Genomic DNA, 12,095 nt, shown 5'->3' on the forward strand with positions numbered 1-12,095 from the left:
CTCGCCGCAGGAAGCGGGAGGGGGCGCTGCCTCCGTGGTGCGCCGGACGTTGCGTCACGGCCTCGGAACGGGGAGGTGCTGAACGGGCTGTCCGGGAAAAGTGGAGAGAGCTGCGGGCCGGCAGACCCGGGGCGGGGATCGTGTTCCGGCCCGGTACCTGTGGCTTTTCTCCGCTCGTCGGCGGTTTCTGGCCGCCCCGCGATGACCCAGCCGGTCACCACCGCCACCTACGTCCGCAGTCTGCGCTACGGGCTTCTGAGGCAGCTGGCCGACTTCCTCGACCCGCAGGAGGGCTGGAAGCGGCTGGCCGCGGCCATCACCAACCCGGCCGGCGAGAGCAGATACAGCCAGGCGCACATCAGGTCTGGTGTGGCCGTCGCGTGATGTAACCGCGTGCGCTGATGCTGAATTGGCATCCCTGTGCCCTCCGTGTGTGTACCTGCGGCAGTGCTCAGAACGGATCTCACAATGTGCTTCCTGAGGGAACCCAAACTAGTTCCTCTCTAGTTTGCTTTTGAGACAAGTGAGACTTGTCTTGATATTCTGAGAGGGCTGAGGCTGTTCAGCCTGGAAAGGAGAAGGGGGGAGAGCTGAGAGCAGCCTGTTGGTGGGTGTCTGAATGGGCTATGAGAATCACAGAATGACCTGGGTTGGAAGGGACCTCAAGGACCATGAAGTTCCAACCGCCCTTGCCTGGCAGGGCCACCAAACTTCCAAATTTACTAGATCAGTTTGCCCAGGGCCCCATCCAACCTGGCCTTGAACACCTCCAAGGACGAGAAAGGAGGGGACTGATTCTTCAGCAGAGTCTGTGGTGATAGGACAAGGGGAAATGGATTCAGGCTTAAAAAGGGGAGATTTAGGTTGGATATAAGGAAGAAGTCTTTTGCAGTACCAGTTTACAGGCACTGGAACAGGGGCCCAGAGATGTGGTGGATGCCCCATCCTTGGAGACATTTAGTGTGAGCAGCCTGATCTGGCTGGGGGTGTCCCTGTTCAGGGCAGGGCGGTTGGAATGGATGGCCTGTAAGGGTCTCTTCCAACTCAAATGTAGCTCTGTGAGAGCTACAGAGAACTGACTGAGGAAATCAGAATAAGCCCCACAGACTGTTTGCCATGGACTAAGTAGAATGTGTACTTTTACTCAAGTTTGCATTTCTTTGGTGTCATTTTGTGTATGGGGGGTTGTACGTGTGTTTTCGTAAGGCCTGTATGTATCAATACTTCTGTTGTACTGCTGAAGTGCAGTTCGTTATATGTTGATTTGGGGGTCTTTTTATTTACCATTAATCACGCTCTTTTCTTTGTTACTTTTCTTTTCAAAGTTAGCTTTATTTTTTCTTTTTAAGGAGATTTGAAGCATTTGTGCAAATGGGAAAGAGTCCCACGTGTGAGTTGCTTTATGACTGGGGAACAACAAATTGTACGGTTGGTGACCTTGTGGATCTGCTGATTAGGAACCAGTTTCTAGCACCAGCAAGTCTTTTGCTTCCAGGTAACTGTTACCTGTGTATATTCTGTGCTGTGTTCCCTTGTCTGTTAATGCCAGTGACCTTCACAATAGCTGGACGTTCAGAAAGGATTAGGTGAAAATAACCAGAAGAGGATACATTTTCCATTATTTACGATAGCAGTTTTATGGAAGTGGGCTACAGTTTTCCAAGTTTAAATAAAAGTCCTGCAATTTACTTGCAGTGGAGAAATATATCCTTAGTAAATACTGGCATAATGCAATTTATGTTTTCTGATTCCTAATATGGTTAACGCTTTCTCTAAATTCCGTTTTCAGAAGCTGTCGGGATGGCACAAGAAGTTACATTACCTCTTTCTTCACAGGAAACTTTGCCTATACACGAAAAACAACAGCCTATTCAGGAAAAAGAAGTGACATCTGTAAAGCCTGTTTTGTCTCAGAATACAGAGGAGCAACTTTCAGCCTCTCCACGTTTAAGTCAAGAAAGCGGCAACACACAGTCTAGTAACACAGGTAGGTGCTTAGTTTGTTAAAATGAGTTAGTGTTTTTTGCTGATCTGTCCTTCACCTGTGTGAAATAAGTCCTAGGAACGCATTGGAGTAATGACTCCATTTGCATCGTCGTGCTTTTTGTTCTTGTACTGTGTGACTGTGAATGCAGCCTGTGCAAATAAGACATCAAAAAATGAGAAATAATGTAGTCACACTAGTGCTACGGTGTGAAGTTCAGCAATGGCAAGTGTAGAGTCCTGCACCTGGGGATGAATAACCACATGCATCAGTACAGGTTAGGGGCTGCCCGGCTGGAAAGGAAATCTGCAGAGAAGGACCAACATTTTCTGGTGGACAGCAGTGTGTTCTTGTGGCTAAGAAGGCCAATGGTATGTTGGGGCATGTTACAAAGAGTGTGGCCAGCAGGTTCAGGGGAAATGATCCCCTCTACTGGATACATCTACTGGCTGCATCTGGAACACTGTGTCCGGTTCTGGGCTCCCTGGTTCGTGAAAGACAGGGAACTTCTAGAGATAGTCTAGCAAAGGGCCACAGAGATGATGAGATACCTGAAGCACCTCACTTATGAGGAAAGGCTGAGATGCCTTTTCAGCCTGGAGAAGTCTAAGAAGAACCTTAACAGGCAGAAATGGGGCAGTGGGCACAAACAGGAACACATGAAGTTCCATCTGAACTTGAGGAAAAACTGGGGAGAGGTTGTGGAGTCTCCTTCTCAGGAGATGTTCACAACCCATCTGGATGCTCTCCTGTGCAGTCTGCTGTAGGGAACTTGCTTTAGCAGAGGTTGGACTAGATGAACTCCAGAGGTCCCTTCCAACCTCACTTCTATAGTACTGTGATTCTGTGAAATTGTAATGTTTTGTTCTATATGTAATTCTGTTGCCTTCTTTCAGTACTGATTTTGTAGATGTTTAGCACCTTGTGCTTTGCATTCGGATCTTAGTTATCAGAAATAACTAAGAAGTCTGGAAAAAAAGGTGACTAAAGAAAGTAATCTGGTATATGATTGGTCCGCTGCTCTCTGCATTTCAGCTTTTGTTGCCAGAAACGTGGTATATATATTTACATCTGTATTGGTTATTAATATACAGATGGTAGCAAATGTACAGAAGGTATAAGTAAAGGAAAACTCACCAGTGGTGGTGCCTTGGCTGAAAAAGCTGGGGCAGTCCTCACTGGTGAGCAATCTCCAAGAGATACTGCTTCAGTGGGAGTCAGCCCTTAAATGAGGTCTCAGAGGGGTTGGAGTCGAGCTCCACCCCTTCCGGGAGCACAGCTACATCACTCTCACCTGTGCTCCCACAGCTGACCCCATACTTGTGGTTCTGTGCTAAATGTCAATTGTGTCTTCTAGATTTCCACAATTTTTGGTTTCACGACTTGGAAAATGTTACAAATAATTTTGATGAACGACCAGAATCGGCTGGAGGAAATAAGCTGGGGGAAGGTGGCTTTGGTGTTGTGTTCAAAGGCTACATCAATGGCAGAAATGTGGCTGTCAAGAAACTTGCTGCTGTGAGTTGTCCTCAACATATTTCCAATTAATAACTTTGTTCTTTATAGTGTCTTTGGTTGTCTATGAAGAGTTGAGTAATAAGTTTCCAGAAAGTATCACCATGTTAAAATATGAGATGGGTTCAGAACGTGATCCTGTTGTCCTGTGGGTGGTGTGAGCTGTTACAGTGGCCAGAGGTGAAACTTTGTGTTTCCATAGTCCTTGCAGTGGCTCAGACAGTCCTTGGGGGAGCAGGATGCTCCCTTTGTTCCCCTCTTCCCCCTGCACACAAGAAGGGCAGAAGAGGTTTTCCTTCCAGTTTCTGTGGCACGGTGCATTGGCAGGTGGACACGCTAAATAAACTAGATAGTTAATATCATATAATTTTAGTCCTTTTAATTGATGTTTTCTGTGAATAATGAATTCTATAACTAGTGAGTGCTATTAATAGGAAACTGCAGTGAAATAAAATACACAAATACAGTCTAAATATAAGATGAATTGATAGCATCCCTGAGGAGAAGGTTTCTGATTGAACCTCAGCATAAACTGCCAATATGTGCTCACAGTCTGGAGGGCAAACTGTATCCTGGGCTGCATCATAAGAAGAGTAACTAGCAGGGTGAGGAACATGATTGTATTCCTCTACTTTGCTGCTGTGAGCCCTACCTGCAGTGCTGCACCCAGATCTGAGCTTCCCAGCAATAGGACATGGATCTGTTGGTGTGTGTCTAGAGGTGGCCAGAGATGGTCAGAGAGATGGAGCACCTCTCCTATGAAAGCAGGCTGAGGGAGCTGATCTTGTTCAGCTTGGAGGAGAGAAGGCTTAGGGGGTACTATATAGCAACCTTCCTGAATATGAAGAGGGCAAACAGGAAAGCTGAAGAGGGACTTTTTACATGCACATGTAGTGATGGGACGAGTGTTAGTTTAGATCTTATATTCAGAATAAGTCCTTTGTAGTGTGGGAGGCAAGGTACTGGGACAGGCTGCCCAGGGAGCCTCTGGGTGCCTCATCCCTGCAAGTGCTCAAGGCCAGGTTGGGTTGGGCCCTAGGCAGCCTAGTCCGGTGGGTGGCAGCCCTGCCCAGGGCAGGGAGTTGGAATGAGGTGGTCTTAAAGGTGTAACCCAAGCCCTGCTTTGGTAGCTTGGTGACTGCTGAAACTGCATTAATTACTCCAATAATATAATGTTACATGATACAAAAAAACCAAAAATCATGTTCTGATACTTTTGTCTTTGGGTTCAGTTTAAAAAAAAAACAAAATGGTACACAGTTAAGCAGTTGTTATGTGTAACTAACTAAAAAAAGGCTTACAATGTAATTTTTTTGTGAACAATCATGCATTTTAATACATCCAGCAATATTAATGTCAGGTGCTCTCTTTGTAGGTGGTTGATGTTAGTGCACAGGATTTGAAACAGCAATTTGATCAAGAAATAGAAGTTATGGCAAAGTAAGTACAGGACCATAAGTGTCATTGTAACGTTTTCTGAGAATCTAAGTTGGCAGATAACACCTTAGTGTGGTCCCTATCTTTTGTTTTACTAGTGTAACTTAAAATTTCCAGGTTAAGTGAGAATGCTTCGTGCAAGTCACGAGTGGTTTACATTTAAGAACTACTGCAGAATCATGGCAGGCACCTGTGTGTGATTAAGCTGGAATGTGGGATTGGGGATCACAAATGTTAGGAGATTTGTAGAGCATCTCTGAATAGAATTGTTTTGCTTTAGGTGTAAACATGAAAACCTAGTAGAATTGCTTGGTTTCTCAAGTGATGGTGCTCAGCCCTGTTTGGTGTATGAATACATGCCCAATGGTTCGCTGCTTGATAGACTTGCTTGTCTGGTAAGTAAGATCTTTGTTAAATGGAGCTGTCTTTGAAATATCTCTGGAACTGTGATGGCCAAGCAGTGTTCTGCTACTTCTGTGTTCTAGAAGTAAGACATATAATAATACTTAGTCTTCCAATAACATGTCATGCAGGTGTTTTTGGCCCAGTGTTGCTTAGTCAAAGCAGAGTAGCAATATAATATGCCAGTATCCTGAAGTCCAAGCTATTCTGCAGACTTGATATAAGCAGAGGGTGCCATAGTATTGTTCCTCCACCTGACATTGGCTTGTTCTCAGCATGTTCCTGGATTTTCTGTTGTAAAATTGCCCTTTGCTCACTGCCCTTGTGATAGTAGCTGTAACGCGATGTTCATAGTTTGCATATCTCTTTCAGAAGTGCTTAAAGAAACAGGGTGTACTTTTAAAAATTAATGTTTTATGTAAATACAGTGCTTTCATCTGATTTAATCAGATGACGTAACTTGTGGCCCTGGCCTTTAATAAGGAATCAGTGGCTTTGGTGGAGGGACCAGTTGCCACTTGTTAGAATGATGCAAACGGTGAGCTGGATGTAAGCTGCCAGCTGAATGGCCACAAAGCTAATTTGTAGAAATTATTGTCCTCCATAGGGATGGCCATGAAAATATTCATCCATCCACTTGCTGGCCATTAGCAGTAAGTGAGCTGAAAAGAATAGTGGTAACCAAAAGCTACAGTAGAAAACAAAGGTACAAAGGGGACAAATTTACAATATAAACTCAGAAAGAGTCTTCATCTTGTAAGGGAAAATGGATGATGAATGTGTATACTCACTGTGTGTTCTTGCTGATAAAGCAGGAGTCACTGTGAAATTGCAAACTCCTGCTTACATCATTTGCTTGTCTGGGCTTTGAGGAGCAGGCGAGGGAGGCAGCAGAATGCTATGACAGGATTAAGAAGTGCTGATGGAAAGCACGGTGTGTGGGTAGGTGCAGGCAGTTCTTTGCAGTGTATCTTATCTTTTATTGTCAGAGTTAAATGTAAACTGTTCTGTAACAAGTGAATTAATCTAATGCAAAATGTGGGGAACGAAACGGGACAAATGGCTATTATCTCAGCAAATGTAAATTGAGAAATCTATACCATTCATCTTTTCAAAAGTCATTTACTTGAAAGTCACAAAGTGTAGCAAGGAATTGCTCTGGATTGAGTTCTGTTTGGTTGGTTTTTGTTTGTTTCATGTTAGTAGAAAAAATACACTTTGGATTTTCGAACTTACACTTCCCTTTCTCCCTCCTTATTCAAGGATGGCACTCCACCAATTTCTTGGAACACAAGGTGTGAAATTGCTCAAGGTACTGCGAATGGCATCACCTTTTTGCATGACAATAATCATATTCACAGAGACATTAAAAGGTAAAAGACACTGGCAATCACTGGGTTCTTTTTTGTTGTACTTTTTTAAAGTCTGTTAGAGAAAACAGACAGAAAGATTCAGTGCTTCACTCAAGGTTGAAATCCTTTCTGCAAGTGCTATCCATCACCATAATCTTGTCTGTGCCACAAGGACATGACTAGTGCAGGCTTCTAAAGATGATTATGAGTCTGTTGTAATCTGTCACTTTCAAATTGTTATCTGAGCGCTGCAAAGGCGTGTAGGAGTTCTGTTCTTTCGCAGTTGTTGCTAACAAAAAAAGCTGCTGTAACAGAACGTTGTGACTTCTTAAATTGGGAGTTTTTCAGATGAAAACCCAATTTTTTTGTTTGTTTGTTTGTTTTCCTGGAGCATTTCTGAGTGCCTCCTTTGATTTCCTTCTGTTTAATATGAAGACGTTGAAGCTTAAATACCTTTAAGGTTGATGTCTGTTCACTTATTTGTTATATCAAGTTTGATGTTTTGGCTGTTCTTTTTGTTTGCAATGACAAAGTAGTCAAAATGCTTCAAGAAAATGCCTAGATATGGATACCCCACTTCTTTTGTAGGTTGACAAGGAACAACCAGTGGGTTGGGTGTCATAGATGAGTGTTTCAGTGGCTTTCTGGCTTCTGACACCTCTGTTAAATCTAGGCTGTGTTGCTTTGTGACCTTCCATTCTGTGAGGAAGTAGTTTTTGCTTCAGCTCGCCCATAAAAGATACTTGCTGCTTTGACAACTCACATTTCTTCTTTCCTTCCTGCTTAAGCATCAGGACATGCGTAGTGCCTGGAAGGGATGCGTTTTCTTACCTTACGCTGCTCTACTCTTCTAACTGCTGTGAGTTGATTTTATCACAGGATTGGATTTAGCTTTGTTGTTTTTTTTTTGGCTTCAATTCCATTTTGCAACTTCTTGCATTTTCACTGTTCAGATTTTCTGTAAGACCAGTAAAAAGCTGCAGATAAAGAGAAACACAGCTCTTAGATTATTCCAGCATTAAGCAGTATTGTTTCTCTTTCAGGAGAACACACGTATTGGTAATCTTTTGACATTGTAGTGTGTAACAGTTGACATTGTACTAGATAATAGGTATAAACCATTAAAGCCAGCTTTTATTAGTTCTGAGTAGAGGTCTAACAGTTAAGAATTCTACTGTGCTCCAGTACTCAATTTGACTGTGTTTTTCTTTTGTGTTTTGCTGGGGTTATCTGTTATTTCTAGAAACGTTCAGAATAGCAGCTTGCATTTGGTTAGTAAAGAATTGTTAGTCTATATTAAAACCCAGTTATTGTTTTGGAAAACTCCTTTCATTTTTCTCCCCTCTTCACCAGTGCAAATATCTTACTAACTGATACGTATGTGCCCAAAATTTCGGACTTTGGACTTGCAAGAGCATCAGTAACGTTCACACGAACCATCATGACAGATAGAGTTGTGGGAACAGCAGCCTATATGGCACCTGAAGCTCTGCGAGGAGAAATAACGCCTAAGTCTGATATCTTCAGCTTTGGGGTAGTAAGTAGAATGAGAGAAGCTGTATGTGATTGTGTTTATGTGTTGATTGATTTCATATTGGAAGAAGTGTAAAAAATCAAGAATACCTGAAATTAAGCAATCTACTTGAGGAAATGGCCACAAGTTGTATCAGATGAGGTTTAGACCGGACATAAGAAGGAACGTTTTCTCTCAGAGAGTGGTCAGGCACTGGAATGGCTGCCCAGGGAGGTGGTGGAGTCGCCATCCCAGGCAGTGTTCAAGAGGTGTCTGGGTGGGGAGCTACAAGATATGGTTTAGTGGTTTGCTGTAGGTATGGTAATAGGAGGATGGTTGGACTAGATGATCGTGTAGGTCCTTTCCAACATTATGATTCTATGATTCTGTTTTCATCTGTTATTTTTCCTTTTCCCAGTGAATGTGCTCTTAAGATAGTGTTTCTACTCTTTGAGTGGTTTAAAAGCATTTGAATGTGTTGATTAAAATTTTATATTAATTAATTAATATTTTGTTTATACTTAAAATCTGAAAGACAGTGATCCAAAGTGAGTTTCATGACCAAATGGATGGTGTCAGTGTGGGATTTGACTGAAAGCTGAGTACAGTGCATATCCAATCAGAAAAGCCCAAACAACTGCTTGTTATATGGGAGAAAAATGAATCTATTCTCTTCTTTGTGGCAGTTAGTTTCATAGGGATGTAGGCCAAACACTGTACCTGAGTATCTGTGAAATTCTTCCATCTTAGAGACAACATGGTGTAGGGTGTGGAAAAGTGCCTAACATCACTGCTAATAGCAGATGATGAGAATAAGGCTGGGAAGAACAGAAACAATGGGTTGTGTAATGGGCTGTGCAATGGGACAGGTACTGATACTGTGAGCATTTGTGTGAATGGCTGAGGATCATGTTCCTCTTTTCAAACACTGCATATGCTAAGGGTTAATGTATTCTATTCTTCTGATTTATTTATTTTTTCTTCTAGGTCTTACTAGAAGTAATAACAGGTCTGCCACCAGTAGATGAAAACCGGGAGCCACAGTTACTGGTATTTTTCTGCTTTCTTGCTCTAGGATCATTTCATGTAAAATAATCTTCAGGTAACAGGTGCTGAGACAAGCAAATTACATCTCTTGATGAATAGTTACGTGAACCACTTTTGTATCTATCAATCTTTATTTTAGAAGTGAAGCATTTTACTTCCAGTCCAGTCCCCATGTCATCTCTTTCCAATCTGTGTTATGTTTCTCTTTGTTCTGATACTCTTTCTTGTTGCAGTGCTGTTTTGCTTTACCAGCATGCCCTTGTTTTGCCAGATACCCTGATCCTCTTTCACCATATCATTTGGTTATGGTTTTGTTTGATTTTGTTCCGCACTGTTTGATAGCTAGTCACCCTCTCACACAGCTTTAGGATTACCTGTATACTATTAATAGGGCACTTTCTCTAAGCTTTATCTTCTCTAAACTTTATCTTCTGGAATATAAAGTCTGATTTGATTGGCACCCATTCATTCTAATGTCCTTTTGGGAACACAGGGAGTGGGCGTTGTGAGACAATGTGGCATCCCTAGCTTCAAATATTTACAAGTTTTTAATCCACTTTGTAGTCTTGTAAGTTGTTTTGGTAGATACTGATGAGTAATTATGCTACCCAACCATTGCTGTTATTTTTCTCAATCACTTCTGTAGACAAAGAATGAAGAGCACTGAAAAGCAAGTTGTCAAAGTCTTCGTGTGGAATTTATGATCTTCAGATGCTTACAGTATTCTCTGCTCATTGGTTCCAACTCTCTTGTAGTTAAGCATCAAGGATGAAATTGAGGATGAGGAGGCGACTATTGAGGATTATGTTGATGTAAAGATGAGTGACTGGGATGCAACTTCAGTTCATAAAATGTATTCACTTGCTGATCGGTGTCTGAATGAGAGAAAAAACCGGAGGCCAAACATGAAGATGGTATGTAGCCGTTCAGATTGAAGGCTTCTGTATAGCTCTATTTGTAGCTGTGGTGTCAGTTGTACTTCTCGCTTTTCTCTTGCAGGTCCAGCAGTATTTACAAGAGATAAAAACGTGACGTGTATTCCTAATATACCTGTTTTCTAAATGGGGCGCAGACCAGCAGCAAGTAGAGAACTATATTAGCACTTACTGTGACATTATCAGCCTTTTCTGCTTTCCAGAACTTTCTGGTCCACATGTAAGGCGTGCAGGTGGCTTGCCATCATAATGCTTTTTTATTGTTATTTGATTGCTAACTGGGCACCTTTTCATGCATCTGTAGCCACAGGACCCTCAACATGAGAAAGCTTTTTTCTTTCTTTTTTTGTGTATAAACAAACTGCAGTGCCGATACAGCCTCTACATAGGTTTGTAAGCAAGCTTCTGTATTACCATCTCTCTGATTTTTCCTTGCCGAGTATCAAGTATCTTCAGCACAGCAATGTGATAGTAACAAGGTGGATGCTTTTCTGCGATGTTTTTCTTGAGAAGACCTACTAGAGAGTAGATACAAAAACATTCAGTAGACATAAATGGCACTAATGTATCTTGTTGGCAGAAGGCAATAGGCAGTACCCACATTTAAACAAACTTATCACTGTAGCTTGAGAGTTCATATTGGTGTGAGCAAACTGGTAACACCCGTGAATGTGACTGTTTTTTAGCAAGCCTTCTCAGGATTTGTTTCATTCAAATAAGTGCTGCAGAACGTCTTATATTTTGAGGTTTTGCAGGCAGAGCAATTACATCACAGTGCCAATGCAGAAATGGGTGGCTTTCTTCTGGTGGGCTCTGCTGATGAACCATTTAATCATTGTTCATAGGAAGACTCAGTTATTTCTTATGTGTTAGAAGAGTCCTTGTGAGATACTGTAAATATTGGCTGTTTATATTGTTAAAGGAGTCAGTATGTTAGAACTAATTCTGCATTCTCCTTAGTCAAATCATTGAGCTCTTACCTGCGTGTATGTATATTAATGAAGTATTAAAATACACAAAATTGCTGCAGAAAGCTTTCTGTGTTTGGGGGTTTTTGTTTGGGTGGCTTTATTTAATGATTGACATATCAAAGCAGACTCAAAATGGAATGAAGTGAATAATAAGAGTCCAAATACTTTGGGCCAGCAGGCTGCTCAATGGAAGAGGTTATTTTCACATAACATACTTTCTGGACCTCAGATGCTTAAAGAGGAAAAAATAGAAGTGCAAGAAATGAGAATAAGATCTGTTGATATAATTCTTTAAACAGCTCTTGCTGCTGTTACTTGGTTTCTCACTAGATTTTTTTTCTGCTTCTTACTGCTGTAGGGGTAGAATACATCTACATGTTGCCCGTACATATGAAGGGCAACAGTTCTCTCCTTGGCTACAGGTAGCGATGCTAGTAAGTGTGCTACTAAGTGTCAGAGCGGCCTGCACAGCCACAATTGGCTGGGACATGAGCCTGTAGTGGCTGCTGAGGGATAGGTGACTGTATCAGACAGTATTTAGGCAGTGCTACTTCAGTGGAGCATTATCGTTTTGTAGGTTGCAGCTCATGTAACTTTTTGAGAAAGATTCAAGTTCTTCGTTGCTTGTTACTCCTCTATCAGATTTTCTTTCTCTTTGTCCAGTTTCCTTTTGAGCCTACACGCTTCTCATCGGCCACTGTATTTCTTATTGGTATGGAAATGGGAAGAATTGCTTCAACTTAGTATTTGGGATGCTCAGCTCAGAGCTGTCCAAAAGGCAAATAAGTCCATGATATTCACGCTCACAGAGCACTGTGCTTCCTCCCACGTATTCCTGTTAGAAAAGTAGCTGGGTTGTTTTGTTTTCCTCTTTTTTTTGTATTACATTTGCATTAGAAGTATTCTCTCGATTCCTAGTTCCAAACATCCTGAACTTGC

At 42.0% G+C, this 12,095-nt stretch overlaps 1 protein-coding gene across 1 annotated transcript; it reads left to right on the forward strand.

Annotated features, from left to right (window-relative positions):
• Positions 1-30: 30 nt before the first annotated feature.
• Positions 31-11,215, forward strand: IRAK4 (interleukin 1 receptor associated kinase 4). Its single transcript, XM_072355344.1, has 11 exons — positions 31-362; positions 1,350-1,495; positions 1,790-1,987; positions 3,342-3,502; positions 4,875-4,939; positions 5,217-5,331; positions 6,602-6,711; positions 8,044-8,227; positions 9,191-9,253; positions 10,006-10,164; positions 10,250-11,215. Exons 1-11 carry the CDS (start codon positions 202-204, stop codon positions 10,280-10,282), a joined length of 1,395 nt encoding a protein of 464 aa, XP_072211445.1. The 5' UTR covers positions 31-201; the 3' UTR covers positions 10,283-11,215.
• Positions 11,216-12,095: the final 880 nt, after the last annotated feature.

This window comes from Excalfactoria chinensis, chromosome 1, assembly GCF_039878825.1.
Source record: "Excalfactoria chinensis isolate bCotChi1 chromosome 1, bCotChi1.hap2, whole genome shotgun sequence".
In the NCBI taxonomy this organism is placed as follows: Eukaryota; Metazoa; Chordata; class Aves; order Galliformes; family Phasianidae; genus Excalfactoria; species Excalfactoria chinensis.